We start from the raw sequence: 19,286 nt of genomic DNA on the forward strand, positions 1-19,286 counted from the left end.
GAAACGCAACGCTTCACAACCACAGTCGTATATCATAAGTTACCATGTCGTGGCCATCTATCATCCATCTGATCCTGTTTATACTCTCTGAGCAGAGCCAGTTGAACCGCGAGGCTTCATGGGGACCTCATCATACTTGGCTGGCTCAGGCACCTTGTCGAGGGTGAAACCAACGGCCTCACAAATGATAGCAACCATGATCTCCATGATGACACCAGCACCAAGGTACGTCCAGACCGTCTGCTTGTGACCACCCAGAATAAGAAGGCAGGTGTAGGCGAGGCGAACAATGACAAATGGTAGAGATGCAGTGATGGCAATCAGGAGACGGTGCTCGCCCTGGGAGATGTAGCCCTGGTTTCGGAAGACAAGCACGGTCTGAAGCACAAGGAGGACCATAACGACGATCATGAGGACAACGCCGACCTTGCTCTCGGTGCTGTACTGGATCTTGGGCGCTCCGGCGTTGAGAGTGTAGTTGGAGTTAGAGCCACCAACAGCGAGAAGGATAATGGCAACCAGCATCAGCAGCTGGATGGCGCGCTGGTGGATTGGCTTCACAACGACATGGCCCTTGCGGTTCATGGAGTCGAAGGAGCGGCTCAGGAGGCCCAGCAGTGTAAGGATGAGAGGACCCAGGCCAATGCCATTGAGAGTGAGCCAGCCAATGTAGAGGCTAGTGTTGCTGGGATCATTGACAGTGGCGAGGAGGAGGGAAGATCCTATGAGACGGGCGAGAGAGAGAATGACGAGATAGAACCAGCCGGCGTTTCTACCAAAGCCATGGTTCTTGCAGAGAACGAGAGCGCCGATGAAGATGAGTGCGTAGATGGCAATCTCAGCAATGGCGATGTTGTCGTAGTCGTTGAGAGGGCGAGTCATGATGGCGGTTGAGGTTTGGGGGGTTTGAAGTTGCGAACTGGAGGCGTATGTGATATTGTGCTGGCGTGCCTTGTTGGTTTATGTAGTGTTTAGACAGTCGGTCTTTGAAGATTCAATTGATGAAGAGATAGAAGCAATGAGTTTGTTGCTGTCTTGGTCTTGGCTGCAGATGATATCCCATCCCAAGTCATGGACAGAGCCATCTTTATACACTTTCAACCTCAGTCTGTTGCATGCACATTCAAGGCATCCCAGCATCGCCTCAGACCCTTCTCCACCACCAAATACCACATACATTGGGTGATAGACGAACCATTCAATCACAACCTCCCATTGAAGATAGGAAAGAACAAGCTTGCGGAGGCTGAGCGGCAGCAATCGAATGAAATGCCAAGTCCGGTTTAGCGGGGGCTTTGCTCCCCGTTCTGCATGGGTCGAAGCTGTAGGGCTGCCCCCCGTGCGAGTGCCGGTATCCGTGATCTTCGGGTCCGAACCACGGCCATGATCTTGTGTGGTTGAAGCTGCAGGAGGTGAGATTTGGTCGGGTAACGGCACGTTGGGCGCTTTTTCGCTTGAAGGGTTTCGAATCGGATCCCCCATCGGGAAAGGTCAAGGACTGATCCTCGACGAATAAGAGTTTTAGAGTGTTGCTTCAGTTTCTCTGTTTCATGTAGATTGGATATCAATGATAATCTTTGCTTGATTCGATAATCGTTAATTGGAAGCTAATTCTTGTGGTTGACTCTATCCATAGGTATCATGGGCACGTCAAATCGACCAGAAGCAATAGGGTAGTTGAGATAAAACAGGTTCAGCAACCAGCAAATATTAATATATTGTCCAACGACGAAAAATAATAAAAAAATATTTTATTTCTAAATATTCGAGCTATGTGTAATGATATTGACAAGTTGATAATATGCGTACATAGCACTTTGTGCCTAGGGTGGGCCACTTTGACTGAACCACAGTGACGTTTGTCCGTCGGAAAATTGTCTATCGACAACTCCAACCCCACCAACATTCGCATTCGCTTCGCAACGAGAGGCCTCACATCGACGAATACCCCAGGCCAAGGCCCATGCTTAATCATTTCGGCTGAATTAGTCCTATCAAGACGCGTCATCTGTCCGAGGCGATGCCCGTATGCCTTCTCCATCTCGCACCATCGCCTGCTCTAGGTAATATCTCTTCGCTGACAATTCCCACCAGCTCGTCATTGTATCTGGACTGCCTACTTCGGGCAAGTCCACAAGATCAAAGCAGCTCTACGACTACCTCGAGAAGCGTATTGTCGACTCCAAGTATCGTCTACACCTCATATCCGACGAGTCCCTTTCCATATCCCGCACCGTCTACGATCTATCACCAGAGAAACTCCCGGCACATACTCGTTCCGCGAATGCCTCCGAGAAAGATGCTCGGGCTGCGTTATATGGCGCCGTGAAGCGCGTCCTAAGCGACAAGGACATTGTGATCCTCGACGGGCTCAACTATATCAAGGGCTGGCGATACCAACTACACTGTGAGGCCAAGGCAGTCCGCACACCAAGTTGTATATTGCAGATTGGATGTGGGGTGGACAGGGCGAGGGGAGTCAACGAGGAGAGGCTACGACGAAGAGAAGCCACTGGAAACAAGAGCGCGGACGAGACTGAGGCTGCGACTACTGATTCCCCCGATGTCGACACCGCAGAGCCATACGAACCGAGCAACTGGGACAACCTCGTCTTTCGATACGAAGAACCTAACCCTATGACCCGCTGGGACAGCCCCCTCTTCACACTTATCTGGGAAGACGACGAGTCGCAAACCACAAAAGTCTTTTCCGATCTCTGGGATGCCATCGCAGGCGAGGCGCGCAAGGTAGTCCGGCCGAACCAGGCTACGGTCCAGCGCGGCCGTGAGGCCAGCGGCGACTACCTCTATGTGTTGGACCGTGAGACATCAGACATCGTGAAGCGCATCGTCGAGGCGCAGCGTGAGGGTGACGACGTTGACGAGGTACGGATACCATCAGGCTCTGGCGACCTTACCGTGCAGCTACCAGCGGGGAAGAAGGTTGGCCTGCCGCAGCTGCAGAGGCTGAGGAGGGCATTCATGGGGTTGAACAGAGGGGGCATTGGGCTGGAGGCTGTGGGGGACATGAGGGCGGCGAGGTTGAGGGAGACGTTCGTGACGTATCTTAACGATACGTTTGAGAAGGATGAGTGAAGGCCGTCTCCTGCTGAAGGTCAAGGAGCTGCCATCACCTCCACCACCGGTGCGTGCTGCTTGAGAAGCTTAGAGTCACCGTGATGCTCCGTATTGCAAGCGCCTGACCCCTTTGTTCATAAAAGCCAGTGTTAAGGATGCTTTCGGCGCGTCTTTTCAGCTGTCTGAAGATAGGTCGTGCGCACATTAGGAGCTCAAGCCATCATGATACCCATGCCACGATGCATAGAACGGCGGATGGCCGACAAGATGTCGTGTCATGGCAACGACCCGACCTGCTGTCATGGGCCTGCATCGGAAGTTCAAGGCTTTTTGCCTCCAAGCTGAAGGACCTACCTCTGTTACCGCCATATGCAACCCGACGAGTCAAGGCGTTTGACTGAGGGCATTAGTCTGGCAACACTGACTCGTTGGGTTAGTAGAGAATGTGGCCACTGATAGACAGACATGCAGCAATACAGAAAGCCAACTTTACGGACGAGAGGAAGACTCGACTCCATGCTTAAACCACCTACTCATTATGCGACTTGCGACTGGGATATCCATACCCGCGTGTTATGTGCCGCCTTGAGCAACGTGCTTGTGCAATATCGGTGGTCCGGGCGGGCATCAAAGTGACACCCATGTCGCTACTTTGCCGAGACCCTTGACGAGACGAGATGCACAAAGCCATCATGTTTGTAATTCGATATTGCAGAGTTTGCTGGATGTTTCCATGACCAGTGGCAATTGAGGCGGGACTCGGCCAAATGTGAATTGCTGCCTGTTGGCGAGAATGGTCGAGGCAAAAGAAAAAGCATCCATCGTGGCGGACTCAACTTGTCACGGAAATGAGACGAGCCCCGGATTTACAGCCTGCTCCATCTTGCACTGGATCTCAGACGATCCTCACCGTCCAAGGTGAGCGTGGGTGCAGGTGGTCTCAGTCTCACAATGGAACGAGCGCTAAGAGGGCGCCAACAAGCACGCAGCTGGCCGAAAGACGCAGCCGGGCAAGTCAGAGAGCGAGTGTCGGTGGAGGCGGGCGCGATTGTTTGCGCGGCCCTAGCTGCCTGCCTGCCTTTGATCCGCTGTACCATGCCTTGCCTTGACCTCCGTCCAGCTGGGGCGAAAAGCAAAGCAACTGAATGCAGGAACTCTATGCGTGGCGGTCTGTCTAACAAGGTGGTGGTGACAGAAAGTGGCCAAGCAAAGCACCGAGATTCTGCACGATTGTGGCTGTTACGAGAACCCGGAATGTGAGATTGGTGATGCTGAGACAGTACAGAAAAGTAATTGTTAGTGTCAATAGAAGCTTCTTCGGGCTTCTACATGCTTTGTCTTGCACGGCGATTGTAGGTCAGTCAGTACTGTAGTCGTCACTCTGAGTGTGCCTGTTGCTACCTACCGCCTCGCGCCCGTGCCCATGCTCGCTGCATCATAGTGCCAGCCTGGGGCGCCCCACCATCCCACGGCTGGGCTAAGCTGTTTCTGTCACCTGCACAAACATTGTTCCGCCCCGAATCAGGGCGTTCGGTGATATCATTGGCCCACAGCTCCACGGTCGGCCAGTGAATCGCTGTCAGGTCGACGTGCTGCTGGCTGCGCTGCTTGCGGTTCCGGTCCCGAAGGAAGGTGCCCTGTGGCCTTTGAACAGCTCGAACCTTCGTTGCCTCTGGCCTCAAACCTCAAAACGACTTTTCTTCCTACAACTCACAACTAACTTCTCAACATCAACCTCCCACTCTTCCCTTCCTCCCTCCTCCACTCCCATATCTTCCCCCCTCACCTCTCCGTCTCTGAAGCAACAGCCATCGACTGGCTTTCTCCACAACACTTCCAGCTTCCCCTCCTCTCGTCATCAAGCGAGCCAGCAGCAGCTTCACCTGAAGCATCCAGACAATCATCATGGCTCCCCAGCCTGACGAGCACCACCACAAGAAGGTCAACTTGACGTACGTCTTTACTCACCACCTCATCAAGCCATGGCGCCTGCCATGAGGCGAGCAGGAGCAATAGCTAACTGGCGACAGCGATCCCTCCGGCGCGGAGATCAAGCATGTTCGTACCGCTTGATCTTGTCGACACCCCGCACAGATAGCTGACCGTTACTAGGAAGATGACACCGCGACCGCGATCCTCAAGAAGAAGAAGAAGCCCAACCAACTGATGTAGGTGATGGGCACTCGCGGGTGCGCACGCAATTACTGACATGATCTAGGGTCACCGATGCCGTCAACGATGACAACAGCATCATCGCCCTCTCCGAGGCCACCATGGACTCGCTCCAGCTCTTCCGAGGTGACACCGTTCTTGTCCGAGGCAAGAAGCGAAAGGACACCGTCCTCATTGTCCTCGCCGATGATGAGCTCGATGATGGCAGCGCTCGCATCAACCGAGTCGTGCGCCATAACCTGCGGGTCAAGCACGGTGACATGATCACCATCCACCCTTGCCCCGATATCAAATACGTCAGTTCCCCCTCACCAAGGGCACATTGACTTGTTGCTAACAACTCTGCAGGCCAAGCGAATTGCTGTCCTCCCCATCGCTGATACCGTCGAGGGTATCACCGGTTCTCTCTTCGATGTTTTCCTCGCCCCCTACTTCCGAGAAGCATACCGCCCTGTCCGACAAGGAGACCTTTTTATCGTCCGTGGTGGTATGAGACAAGTCGAATTCAAGGTTGTCGAGGTCGATCCCCCAGAGTACGGTATCGTGGCGCAAGATACCGTCATTCACTGCGAGGGCGAGCCTATTCAGCGAGATGAGGAGGAGAACAACCTCAACGAGGTTGGCTACGATGATATTGGTGGATGCCGAAAGCAGATGGCCCAGATCCGAGAAATGGTCGAGCTTCCTCTCCGACACCCCCAGCTTTTCAAGTCCATTGGTATCAAGCCTCCCCGAGGTGTCTTGCTGTACGGACCTCCCGGTACCGGTAAGACGCTCATGGCCCGAGCCGTCGCCAACGAGACCGGTGCCTTCTTCTTCCTGATCAACGGTCCCGAGATCATGTCCAAGATGGCCGGTGAGTCCGAGTCCAACCTACGAAAGGCTTTCGAGGAGGCCGAGAAGAACTCTCCTGCCATCATCTTCATCGACGAGATCGATTCGATCGCCCCCAAGCGTGAGAAGACCAACGGTGAGGTCGAGCGACGAGTTGTCTCTCAGCTCCTCACCCTCATGGACGGCATGAAGGCCCGCTCCAACGTTGTCGTCATGGCTGCTACCAACCGACCCAACTCGATTGATCCCGCCCTCCGACGTTTCGGCCGTTTCGATCGCGAGGTCGACATTGGTATCCCCGACCCCACTGGCCGTCTCGAGATCCTCCAGATCCACACCAAGAACATGAAGCTCGGCGACGACGTCGACCTGGAGCAGATTGCCGCTGAGACCCACGGTTATGTCGGTTCCGATGTTGCTGCCCTGTGCTCTGAGGCTGCCATGCAGCAGATTCGTGAGAAGATGGATCTCATTGATCTCGATGAGGACACCATCGATGCTGAGGTTCTCGACTCTCTCGGTGTCACCATGGAGAACTTCCGCTTCGCTCTTGGCGTCTCCAACCCCTCCGCCCTCCGCGAGGTTGCCGTTGTCGAGGTTCCCAACGTTCGCTGGGAGGACATTGGTGGTCTCGAGGAGGTCAAGCAGGACCTCAAGGAGAACGTCCAGTACCCTGTGGACCACCCCGAGAAGTTCCTCAAGTTCGGCATGTCTCCTTCCCGAGGTGTGCTGTTCTACGGCCCCCCTGGTACTGGTAAAACTATGTTGGCCAAGGCTGTTGCCAACGAGTGTGCCGCCAACTTCATCTCCGTCAAGGGACCTGAGCTGCTCAGCATGTGGTTCGGTGAGTCCGAGAGCAACATCCGAGACATCTTTGACAAGGCCCGTGCCGCTGCTCCTTGCGTTGTCTTCCTGGACGAGCTCGACTCTATTGCCAAGGCTCGTGGTGGCTCCATGGGCGATGCTGGCGGTGCCTCTGACCGTGTCGTCAACCAGCTCCTGACTGGTAAGTAATTGTTTCTGATGGTGCCAGCTTCAGCTGCTAACCCGAAATAGAAATGGACGGCATGACCTCCAAGAAGAACGTCTTTGTCATTGGTGCTACCAACCGACCTGAGCAGCTCGACCCTGCTCTCTGCCGACCTGGTCGTCTCGACTCGCTCATCTATGTGCCCCTGCCCGATGAGCCTGGCCGTCTCAGCATCATCAAGGCTCAGCTCCGCAAGACTCCCATTGCTGCTGACATCGACTTTGGCTACATCGCCTCCAAGACACACGGCTTCTCTGGTGCCGATCTTGGCTTCATCACCCAGCGTGCTGTCAAGATTGCCATCAAGGAGTCCATCACCGCTGATATCGAGCGCCAAAAGGCTCGCGAGGCGGCTGGTGATGAGATGGACACTGATGAGGATGCCGAGGACCCCGTGCCTGAGCTGACCAAGGCTCACTTCGAGGAGGCTATGCAGATGGCCCGACGATCCGTGTCGGACGTTGAGATCCGCCGCTACGAGGCTTTCGCCCAGCAGATGAAGAACGCTGGCCCCGGTGCCTTCTTCAAGTTCCCCGAGGCTGGCGCTGAGGCTGCTGGTGCCGACGGTGGCAACTCGTTCGGTGACGCTGGCAATGATGATGATCTCTACGACTAAGGACGGCAACGGCTCTGTGGACATGGGTCCTTTGTATTCTAATATTTTCTCTCGTACATCTCTGCGTTGGTTGTGAGCAGCCAGTGGGACGGATTCCATCCATACACTATGTCGCAGCCGATATTGGGCTGGGAGTTGGTAGAAAGGTAGATGCGAGAAGAATGGCAACTTGACTTTGGTAGCCCTTGTGCGTCGCTGTCGGTGTCGCCGTGATGGCCCTATAGGAGGAAGTTGCTCATTGAAGCACAATTGTTTTGGACTTGATAGATGATGAAATTGATTCCCTTTTGACGAATATGATTGCCTGTTTGTGTATCGTTGACATTCTGCTTGACTGACTATGGATGATGACGGTAACTCGAGAGTGACTGTACCCATGACCTGGCGTTGAGGATAGGTACCACATGTTGAATTCCCTAATATGAGATCATGTACGGCAGCTAGGCTGTTTGGACATTGACGGGGTACTGAGTTGTAGATATCAAAAACAAGTCTATTCATTTATCTCATACATGAACTTGGTACTCATGTTTTCTGTGTTGGTATCGATCATGGTCCTTATGCCCTCCCTTTCCTTTCTCACCATTGAGTCTGTCACATCCTTGGGCCTGCTTGGCCTCTGAAAAGGTGAAACTATGTATGTGTGTTTTATGATTTTGCAGCACGTTTTCATCGCTCGAAGGGGTCATTTCAACGAATACCCGTTCTTCGACTGCTGGACGCTCGTGCGGTGCTGCTGGATGGCTGGGTTTCTTGCCTTGTTTCTCTCTTGCTCGATCCGCTCCCGAGTCAGCGCCGTCTAGGCAGCCTCGTCGTCCTCGATGTCGCAGATGGCCTCTAGGTGCTCCCTCGTGACGCGCAGGGCCTCGTCGACTACCGACTCTGGTATGGCGAGGCTCGGGGTTGTCTTTGACTCGGTGGAAGAGCCGTTGGCCTTTGCGGCGTCGCCGTTGGTGGCGGGCTTGCCGTTGGTGCTCGATGAGACGGGGTTGAGGGCCGAGTCGTGGCGGACGTCGTCGAGGACGCGGCGGAGAAGGGCGGGGAAGGTGGTGACCTCGCCGGAGCGGAGGAGGGCGAGGGCGTGGGATTGGATGGTGGTAGGCCAGTTGGCTGAGTCGGAGTTGAGGGCGTGGAGGAGGGCTTCTTGGATCCTGTGGTTCAACGTGTGTTAGCCTGATGTTCTGTCTGCCTGGCGAGGTCAATGCGAAAGAGGGGAGCAACATACTTGGGGACGTGTCCGTCGTGGAGGAGGACCGAGTTGATCTGAGAGCGCAGATCAGGGTCCAGGGTCGCGGCGGTGTAGTTGGCTGCGCTTGATGGCACCTTGACGGGTGTGGAGGGGGCCTTGTTGGACATTGTGATGGCGATGATGACGGGGGGGTTGACGGTGTAGAGAGATGTTTCAATCGTCTTCTGCTATCCAACAATGATGTGTCGACGACCAATGAGACAGAAGAGACGGCTGTTATTCTTTACAAAAAAAGAAAGGATGCCGTGGCGCTCTTTGTTCGGCCGTGCCCGATAACCGACAAAGTTTCGTCTGCTCTCGCACGTCGGGAACAGTTCAGTCAACTCGAGACGTCACAAGCTCGAGCACCATAGAATGCCCCCAGCTTACCCCTGTCTAGTGCCGTGCGGGGGAGGAAAGAGATCGTCACAAGGGGCAGCAAGAATTGGGAAAGGGGAAGAAGAAAATGCTGGGTCGTCGCGCGTTTCCCCCTTCGAAGAAAGGGCGGTTGGTGGTCGTGGGCGAGGCTGTGAGGGAAGGTTTTCCAGGTTGCGCAAGGCTGAGAGAAATTGGGGGTTTGGGGAGGGTCCTTGGGAATTGTGGCAGTGCAAGGTACGTACTGTACCTGGCAGCTTATGAAATACACCCCAAAAATGGGATGAGGAGGACGGGGATTGGTTGGGAGGGATTAGAATGTGGAGGCCTGACCCTCTCCCGATGACGGCGGCGCTTCCGTCGCGCTTCATGCACAACGATAAGATAAGTCCCATCGGGAATTGGAAAGAGATGGATACAAGGTACATGTATACATTGGATGGATCCATTGATGGAGACTCAGAGCTGAGGTCCTGTATGTATGCAGACGCACTTACACGGCCGTTCAAGAAAATGAAGTTTTTGAATAATCAGAGATAAACACAACCCATCGGCCAAAATCAATCCAAGCTAGTCGGCTCTTGAGCTAGATCCGTCGCCAAATTTACTGTGCTTGCTTTTTTTTTTTTTTACTCTCCCCGGGCCGAGTTCGTCTCGCTTGGCGAGTTGCTCACACGCTCCTATCCGTGGTTGGACGCGGATACAGCCAGCCTTTTCGCCCCCAGTTCATTGATTTACATCATAAATTGGGCATCAAGAGCCAGCTCTGCTTAATCTCGCTAACCATGTCCTGTTTCGTCCCGTCTGTTGACAACTGAATAAACTTTCAATAGGCCTTCCTGCGCCTGCAACCAGCACCCGCACCCGCACCTTTCAGCCCTCCCAACCTCACCAATACAATGCCCGGACATCCATTCAATGCCACATCACCCGGCCCTTTAATCCCAGTCCAGCTGACCAAGAGTCCGTACACCATCCATGGCAACCTCTTGGGATGCCCTCATCTCATCCCTTGGCCGTCTGTTCGTGGACGCGCTTAGCCTTGTCTCGCCCGCAACCCAACTCCCTTGCATCTTAATCCTCACTCAAGTGACCCAGCCTCGGAGAATAACCTGCATTGGGCTGCGCCCTGGCTTTTCTGTGACTGTCTGTCCGGCACATCAGCCAGACGAGCCGCCGCCTGAATCGACCAAGCCTGTTAGGCTGTTTCTTATCTCGACCCTCCCATGCCATGCCATGCCAATGGATGCTTCGTGTAGGTAGGTAATTGGAAATGTTCTTGACCGACAACATGGTCAGCTATTCCTCTTCGCCCAGCCCGTGGTTCCCGCGCGATGCGGGTCTGCAGCGATGCCAAATCTGACTCTTTGCCAGCCTTGGGACGCACCAAAGATAACCAACTTGATCCTTCGTTCCGTTCCCTTGGCCCAGCTCCCACAAGGCTTGCAAGTTGTTGTCTCGTTGGCGGGTCGTCGAGAGAACAAGTCGAGTGAGTTCTGCTCCAGGTATGTATGGAGCCTCCCGCAACAACGTGCTGGAGCCCGTCCGGCATATACATCATGCGTTCTATCCTGCACTGCATACTGCCCAGTATAGAGCTGTGGCCACTCTCGGGTCAGACAAATTTCCAACTCCCGCCGCTGCCGCTTGGTTATTGTCGCCAGTGGTCTCACGATGCGTCATTTCAAGGGGTATGATACCCGAGCCAGGCATTCAATATTCAGCCCCGAATCATGAGCCGGAGGCTCGAGCCCCGACAACCTGTAGAGTGGATCGTCTTTGATATGTCCCGTTGTTTCTTCGCCGCGGCCCGGCGGTATTTGATGCTGCTCTGCCATGGACATGGTGCATGAAGCTCGTGTATATGGTGCTTTGACGGGCCATAACCTTGCGCGTACTTCCTTCGTTGATGCAATGACCCCCGTGCAGTGTCGCGTCTACAAATTCTTTCCCGCGACTATTCGGATCGCCTCCACGTTGTTGCTGCAAGCTTAGATGCACGGGTCCGCTCGCCCTGGAGTTGTAAGTCCTCGGCACCGTTATGTGTCTCGATGCGCCGACAGCCATGTACTCTAATGCAGTCTGCTCTTGCGGAATTGAGTATCTCGGACTCTATGTATAAGCTGGCCTTTGCCTGACCATAGATGTATCATGAGTTTCATGATCCGCCTTGTAATCAAACAGTGTCAGCCTGCGGCGGTCCTGAAGCATAGCAGGTCCATGTCAACCACATGGATCGCCAACTTGCCATGTCCACTCGAGACAAACTCGAGACCAGACGAAGCTAAGAGAGCCGCTTGAATGCAGCTCGCTTCTAGCTCGTCCCGGGTTACCCGGAGCACCAGAGCTTAGTGACACGACGGCTCAGCTCGAGATGGATGGCCACCACGAGATGCCCTCACCCCTGCTGACTCTCTTACCCTACAATCCGATGCGACTTGACTCTGGTCGGCCACCCGTCCTTGGAATTCGCTGCCATGACATGTCATCGGAGGAACATTGCGCGGGCGCCGCCTACCTGACCATCGGGATTGCCTCCCGGTTTCCTGACTTGGCTATCGCATTAGCTTCAAGTCACAACTAGCCTCGACCAACGAGTACAGCCACGGATGCCATCCGGACGCATCCACAGCCGTCCGCTCCATCAATTCTCGGCGCATTGTGGTAACACAACGTGGTCACCGGGCTGACTTCTCTGCTCACAACCTCGGCAAACCACCGTCCTGTTGTGGCCAATATTGCCGAGCCCAACTGTCGTAAGAGTCCAGAGGGACGCTTCAAACCAAGCATACCCATGTGGGCCACACCAACAATCCTTCAAGTTTCGAGTTCAAGCTTGATTGCTGGTCGCGAACCTCCGTCCAACGCTACAACTCACGGCCCGGCCCGCTGGGATACCCGGAAGTGACACCTGCTCGGCCGTTTTCTTTCACACCGACTCAAGAAGCCGTCGCTGGAACCGTTTGCCAGTTCCGCACTCTTACCGTCCCCGTTGACCTTCCTGTTGTCGTATAGAACACTCTGCCGTTATCCTCCCTCGACATGCCCTTCCACCCCGCGCTGCACGGGTGCGTCCTGGCCCGTCACATGAGCCTATGCCGCCGCGAGATGAGATGGCACCTGGGGAGAGCTGCCAACTATTCTCAGCCAGAGGGGATGCACCACCACCTTTCGGCACCGCGCCGGACACCCCCGGCACCCGCCCGAAAGTTTGTATAGGCGGTGAGGAACAAAGCAATGACGAGTCCTAAGGCCTGTCCCTATCTCACCGGCCCTTCGCAGCCATCACCGGTACAGAGTACAGATGTGCAGAGCGCTTGGATGCTCCACACCGTACCTGGTTCAACAGGCACACAAGGAAAGTCTTCCCTAATATTTCCCTCAAGTTGATGACGACAGGCATCTCCGGGGAGACTTGTGTGAATCCCGGCCTCGCTCGAAGGAATGGAATGCATCTGACACAAGCTGCCGTGAAAGCCCTCGCCTGGCCATGACTCAAGGTACTGGACCTGAGCGCGGTTGGGTGGCAACGAATACCGGCTCTTAGACATGTTAGCACGGCCATTACCAGCCCTGCAGTAAAAGCAGAAGCAGTTGAACGCGTACCCCATTGCGCCAACACTTGTCCGTAACGTCGCTCGAAAATGATTGGAGAGAGCTAGTACACCAGAGGAGCAGAACCAATAAACAGCTTGAGCCGTCCTGTTGACCGAGACGTCTCAACACTGACCATATCAGCATGTGCTCGGCCCAACTTGGGTATCTGGGCAATGACAGCAAGCCCCCAGTGAAGAGCTTCATGACTGGGGCAGTGGCAATGATGATCAGCAATCACAATAGTCGCCTTGCATTCAACCCGACATGGTCAAACCCAGAAGACGGAGCTGGGTGACATCCGTAGGCTTGGGACATTGGGCACACCGAACTGCAGACCCCGACATTTGCTTTGTTCCGAGAGACCAAGGAGCTAGCCGATAGAATGAGAGAAGAGAGAAAAGTAGATTGTCCAGTTGGACATCATGCATAAAGAGGTCTAAGCCTCCATGGGCCGAGTAGCGTGTGGCCGCTTCGACAACCCTTCGCATTGCTTTTGTCAAGTCGGCGGCGCTGTGTCATCTCTTCCCAGGGAGGTGGAACAAGAGACATCGCAGCAGCCGCAGCCGTTGGGGTGCTCGGGTGTCAAGAGTTCTACGTGCTTCTTCCTCGTCACTCCATGCCTTCGAGTACCACGACTCGACGTAGATACTGCCTGACAAGGGTTCAGGGTCTCGCCTCGCCTCGCAGGGCGGCTTGCTAGACCGACCCGCGAGTGGGCTTCCGCAAGTTTGTGCCACAGTGCTGAGATTCGAGACGAGTCCTGTTCGCCAAGACGGGTTGTTGTGATGGTCGAGCCTGCATGGCTGTTGGCTCATGTCGACAGTGTTTGCTTAAGCTCGCAATCGAAGCCCGGCAAGCCCCAGGTTTCTCACAATCCGCCCTGGTGATTAGTTAGTCCCAACTCTCCCTGGGCGTGATTGAGGCTGAAATCTTCGATGGGGGTTCCTGATGTGGGGGATCAACCCGAGTCCAGAGATCAATGTTTGGGGGTTTGGGATGTTGTGGGGAGTCTCCAGGATCTCCTCATGCCCGGTCAAGTCATACCACGGTCAGCGTCCCACCACGCATCCACCCAAACAGACAGCTCCGACACCGCGGCCACACACGTTTCCCCGGAAAATCAAGGCATGTCGCCTCGCAGCTGGAGTGCATTCAATTGCATTGGCCCTGTGTACAATGACGTCTGGGCAGCTTGGTTGAGCTTAGTCACAGCCAGGGGCATCCACTCGGTTGGTTCGCCTTTGGGCAGGTTTGTAGCTATTCAGAGTACCTGTGAATTGCTTTGGTGATTATCTGTGCGCGTGTTCGCCTTAGGCAGGGAGTGGATGGCAAGCTGAACCCAAGAGTCGCCGCTCCAATCTGTAAAGTGTCCAAGTCATGACCTTGCATGAAGCTGTGTCGTGTCGTGTGGATAGAGGCGGGTGGACCCATGAAACACGACCTGATGGCGAGCCGCATAACGACGTTTTTGCTTGGCCAAGATTCGCCCAATGGAACATACGCTTGACATAAGATGACCCTTCCTCGCCGCTCTGTCGAATAGAGTAGAGGAAACCTGCATGAAAGTGCATTGAGAAACCAGGCTCGTGCTATCGGGGGCCAAAGAAGAACTGAGAAGAAAGCCACTGGCCAAATTGTCGAAAGATACTCGATACAGCGCTCAATGACGCTGGGACGAGGCTGTTGAGCCTGTCTTTAGCTATCCATGCCTTGAGGCCCAGGCCATACTGCCCAGACCTGACAGGGCCAGGCTGGAGACAATATCACTGCCGCCCGGCACCTCGGGTCGATAGGTCATTCTCTCCTTCGCCGAAAGCGAATCGGGGTCGCAGTCGCCGAAGGTCTTTGCTTATGAGCAAGGGGACGGGATCGACGAAAGGCGACCTATCACTTGTGATTTGGCAATCGAGGCCCACTGGACGGACCGGTTGAACTGGGGGCATTGACTGATTGTGGCTTATCCGCTGAGAGGAGAGATCAGATATCAAGCAGAGAGAACATGGATGTTTCGAGCTGGAGTCAAGAGGTAAGCAGCTGATGCGAGGAGCAAGCCGAGGAAGCACTGAGAGCAAATGAGCAAAGACATGCACCGAGCAAACGTGACAGCATATGACAAAGAGGACAAAGAATAGGCCGCCGAATAAGCAAAGGGGCTGCGGAGCTACTGATGCCGCTGGGTGGAGCGTCGAGGATCGAGGGTCAAGATGAACGCGCGCCGAAGCTTGTCATCGAGTGAGGGAGGGAGGCGTCGAGTCCGGATTCGAGACGACTCGTCCCCGATGGGTTGGGACTTTGGTGGTTTGTCCAGCGCGGCACGGACGGGAGTATACAGAGAAGCTGGGACACGGACGGACAGAAGCTGCCGGAGAGCTGCGCTGCGCTGTGCTGTCCTGTGCTGTGGATGTGAGTAAGGGAGGATGAGGCGGATTGGATTGGACTGGATTCAATGGGGGTGGAAGAGAAGCCGGAAAGCACCCATCCATGGGAATGCCAGCAAGTACGACGGGGACACGACTCACCGGTCGTTGTCTCTCTCTCTCTCCTTCCATGATGATGGCCCTCCCCTGAATCTATTCTGAGCGTGGAAGGAACTGGAAACAAGGAAGGTATTGGAAGGCAAGGCCGGAGTTGTTGGCCTCAACTGCCAGGAAAGGGCGGCTGGCAGCATCGCGATCAGGGAAGGCACCTCAAGAGGGGAGACCTGGGTCAAATCAACGGATGGCATTTTCGCATTGGTAACAATGACTATGTGAATGCGGGAGGCGACACGTTAAGAAGGCGCGGCTTCAGACGATGTCTCGGTTTGACATTTGAATCAATTGGATAAGCGCCAACCAAGGTTACCTTGGTCACGTCGCACAAGCAGATGCATGAAGCCCGAAAGAACAGCATCCCCAACATGACCTGCAGCCCAGATGCTGGATACTGCATCATTTCATACTTCTTACCTTGGCCGTCGTATCAGCGGGAATCAAGTTTCATCCCAGCTCCTGCTGCGAAGGTGTTGCTGTTATTGCTGTTGCGAGACAACATCTCTCACATCTCACATCAGACAGTCTGGCCTCGTCTGGCCTCATCTCACCAGCTTGTCTCGCTTCCATCCTCCAGGATCCTGTGGGCAGCACGTACCTGATCGAGTGCAGACGCAGGCAGCTCAATTTTGCGACTGAGAAAACGACGCGCAAAAAGGATGGACCTGGAAATGTTGGATCTCGACTTTGCTTTGGTCTTTAGGCGCACATGCAGTCTGCAGAGATGACACCACCCACCGCCCCTCGCTCACTCTACGTACTTGCGGTACAGTACGTATTACCAACACCGCCAACACCACCAACACCATTTCCCCAGCTCCAGGTCCTGGAGGGGAGCACAAGGCTTGAGTGCCCTGCGCTCGGGATTCTGGCTGGATGATCCACGCGGATGGACGCACGCTGGGGAGCACAACCTCCGTCTAGAACGCTGCATGGCCGAGGAGGTTTGTTTGCCTGTGATGTGACCTAGATGGATCAGGATCTTGAAGGCATTGACAACCTTGGACAAGACAACCTTGGAGACAAACGCCGCATGTACTCGCCCGGGGGCCAGTCTTGGTGGGTGGAGCCATTGTCAGGAAAACAATCATGATCCCCGATCAGAATCCTTCGATCTCCTTTGCACGAAAGGGCATCCCCATCTTCCAGGTCCAAAACATCATTTATTACTGATCAATTGGCGATGGGGGCATGTGTCAATTTAGGCCCGTCCGGTCCGTTGTGCACTACAGCAGGTACGTACTCTACTACCTGCACGCAGCGCTTGGTGGCTCTCGAAACAAGCACTAGGATCGTGACGGAGCGGCTCTTTGAGCCCTTGGCTGGCGAGTAAGGACGCTCTGGAGACCATCCGCTTGGCCTAGCCTGACCTGGTCACGCACGCTCCAGCCAGTCATCCAGCGTTCATCCCCATTCATGGCTGGCGGCGTCCGTGACCTGGGATGGGACAGGTGACGCGGACTTTGGATTGGAGCAGCATTCCACATTCCACATTCCACAATTTTCTGTCTCTTGTCGATTCCTTGTGCTGGGTGGGCATCAGCCCATTCTGCAGCGGTACGAGATCCAGCCCATCATTGCTGCAACCAGTCCAGTCCGCTGGCGGCGGCGCCGGTGATGGTGGTGAAGGGTCGTCAGTGCTGGGGGGGGGGACATGGGACTTGTAGATGCTGGATTGGCGGCGCGATGCATGGGTCAAGGACACAGATGGATGGATGATGATAATGGACACTCGATGAGGGGCACCCATCCCATCAAGAAGCAAGACATCCCTGAGACCTGGTCGAGTCACATCGGAAGCCCTCAGAAAGGGTCTGGCGTTGGGGACTGCAGGTCTTACAAGCCCATCCTTTTCGGCGCTCGCTCTCGTGGCTACCATGTCTGGTTGAGATGGACTGGCCTGTCAACGACGAGAGAACCCATGTACCATGCTCTGGCTGGTCGCCAGCGGCTGGAGTTTGCATCAATCGGATAGGCATGTTGGGGGGACCACGGGTGTGTATCAATGACACCGACAATGGGCGGACGACAACGATTCGGGAGCTGGGCTCCAACCGGCCGCAGACTCATGCATCCAGGGCGAGCGGTGAATGATGCTTCTCCTCTCATGGTCGAGGAAAAAGGGAGGTAGCGTTGCGTGGTTATACCTACAGCTGAAGAGACAGCCCAGGTTATTGTTCCCCGGGGACGCTTGAGCAAGGCCTTGCAGATCCGGAAGATGGACACTGGCTTGCTCTCGTTATGGAAAAGGTTGTGGTACGTCCCTCGCTTTTCATTTGCAACCGAAGATCAAATCATCCATGTATACTTTAGCGCGGCCCACGATCCAATGCTGTTATATTGGATGCCGACGGGAAAAACCTCAAGCGGTGGATAAATACCTTGTCTTAATGAAACTTATGCTCTCTAGCTCCGAGGTAGCCAGCCACGACCTGTTGAACCTTGTCTCGATAGACGGATACAGAGCCATTTACTCCGTTCTCGGTTGCTCGAGGGGAATGGCGGCACAGTTACCGAGGCAGTCATAGTAGACGGGCCAAGACTGACTGCGTGCGCAAGTGAGCGTGATTGAAGCCCAAAGGGGGTTCACGTACATACAATCGGAAACCAGCCGGAGCTGATTCTTGAAGCAGTGACGCATTACGACTCGGGCACGGCAGTTGTCTGAAAGGACGGTCAGGCTAAAGGCCTCCATCGAGACAACAATAGAAGCAGCAGCGGTCGCTGTGGAGTCGACGGAGGAACCACAGTGGAGGAGAGTCAAGAGGAGGCGGATGCAATACGGTGGAGGCAAAGATGAGGTCAGGCCGTCTCTGGCTCCCCCTCTGATGCTGCTGGAGATGGTGACACCTGGTGGAGAGGTGGAGAGAAGAAGAAAGATGGACGGAATCGAGAAGCTCCGGGTTCATGGATGATCCTAGCAAACCCAGAAAAGAAAGACCTAGCAGCGCAATGCCGCCCAGTCGAGTCAATGATTGCCCGCCATCTTTGTTGGTTTCCAAAACCGGGCATCGCCAATCTTGGCCGTACACCGGGGGCCGCGCTTCGACCTCACCTGGCATCTCATCTCACCTCACCTCACCCTCACCCTCACCCTCACCTGGGGGTCAGCAGCAACTTGCATTCTTCTCTCCACCAACGCGATCGATCTTAAGGAGGGGATGAATGCGCAGAAGCGAGCTCCAATGAGTGCGCGCAGCCAGAGACAATCACGCACGCACGACGCACCCTCTGCAGGTACTTACAACCCGCGATGTTTGAGATATGCCCGTTAGTCGCCTGTCGTTCGCTGGTTCCGCGCTCTTGGTGGCTACACCATGCATTGCACATCGCAGTGCCGTGCCGTTTGGCTAACGGCTCCGGCCCCGGCATCACGAACGCCTATTCGCCAATTGATGCTGAGTTGTCTCTTTCCTCGCGTCTGGGGACCTGCATACACGCACAGCAGCTAGTCGGCTGAGCAAGGCAAGATCAAGACCTCCTCGCAGCATGTCGCAGCCAATGTACTTTAGTTATGTTTGTGACATGGCTTGCCGGAAGGAAGCTTGGGGTTGTCTCCTTGACGCTTGACGGAGAGAACGGCCCCCATCCCCGGGCTTGCTCGAGGGGACTGGGTTCGGAAATAACATCCATCATGGCCTTTGCGCTGCGTGAACCGCCGTGTCCGCCGTCGGCGCCCGCACCCGCGCCTGCTCCCGCGGCTGGCCGAGGGACGACCTCCTGACTCGGCCCCATCTGACTGACTTGACTCGGATGACGACGGCGGGCGAAGATGGTGTTGTGAAAAGGGGGACCAAGGGCAGGCACATAAACTACGTCAGGAGT

General features: G+C 55.0%; 4 protein-coding genes and 1 pseudogene across 5 annotated transcripts, besides 1 other annotated feature; 2 read left to right on the top strand and 3 right to left on the bottom strand.

Annotated features, from left to right (window-relative positions):
* Positions 1-78: 78 nt before the first annotated feature.
* On the bottom strand, positions 79-882 carry NCS54_01037600 (Hypothetical protein; the record flags this gene model as incomplete). Its single annotated transcript, XM_053155686.1, has 1 exon — positions 79-882. One exon carries the CDS (start codon positions 880-882, stop codon positions 79-81), a length of 804 nt encoding a protein of 267 aa, XP_053011661.1.
* A 1,138-nt stretch (positions 883-2,020) lies between these two features.
* NCS54_01037700 (Hypothetical protein) lies at positions 2,021-3,096 on the top strand (the record flags this gene model as incomplete). Its single annotated transcript, XM_053155687.1, has 2 exons — positions 2,021-2,026; positions 2,095-3,096. The coding sequence occupies 2 exons, from the start codon at positions 2,021-2,023 to the stop codon at positions 3,094-3,096; spliced, it is 1,008 nt and encodes a 335-aa protein (XP_053011662.1).
* Positions 3,097-4,983: 1,887 nt separating this feature from the next.
* NCS54_01037800 (Cell division control protein 48) lies at positions 4,984-7,730 on the top strand (the record flags this gene model as incomplete). The annotated part of the gene is made up of 6 exons (XM_053155688.1): positions 4,984-5,030; positions 5,109-5,136; positions 5,191-5,246; positions 5,297-5,546; positions 5,599-7,090; positions 7,141-7,730. 6 exons carry the CDS (start codon positions 4,984-4,986, stop codon positions 7,728-7,730), a joined length of 2,463 nt encoding a protein of 820 aa, XP_053011663.1.
* Positions 7,731-8,529: 799 nt separating this feature from the next.
* NCS54_01037900 (Hypothetical protein) lies at positions 8,530-9,086 on the bottom strand (the record flags this gene model as incomplete). The annotated part of the gene is made up of 2 exons (XM_053155689.1): positions 8,530-8,881; positions 8,956-9,086. The coding sequence occupies 2 exons, from the start codon at positions 9,084-9,086 to the stop codon at positions 8,530-8,532; spliced, it is 483 nt and encodes a 160-aa protein (XP_053011664.1).
* Positions 9,087-17,867: 8,781 nt separating this feature from the next.
* On the bottom strand, positions 17,868-18,309 carry NCS54_01038000 (annotated as a pseudogene). The gene is made up of 2 exons: positions 18,060-18,309; positions 17,868-18,007 (listed from the first exon to the last, which is right to left on the bottom strand).
* Positions 17,868-18,309: a sequence feature.
* Positions 18,310-19,286: the final 977 nt, after the last annotated feature.

This window comes from Fusarium falciforme, chromosome 8 (genome assembly GCF_026873545.1).
Source record: "Fusarium falciforme chromosome 8, complete sequence".
Taxonomy (NCBI): domain Eukaryota; kingdom Fungi; phylum Ascomycota; class Sordariomycetes; order Hypocreales; family Nectriaceae; genus Fusarium; species Fusarium falciforme.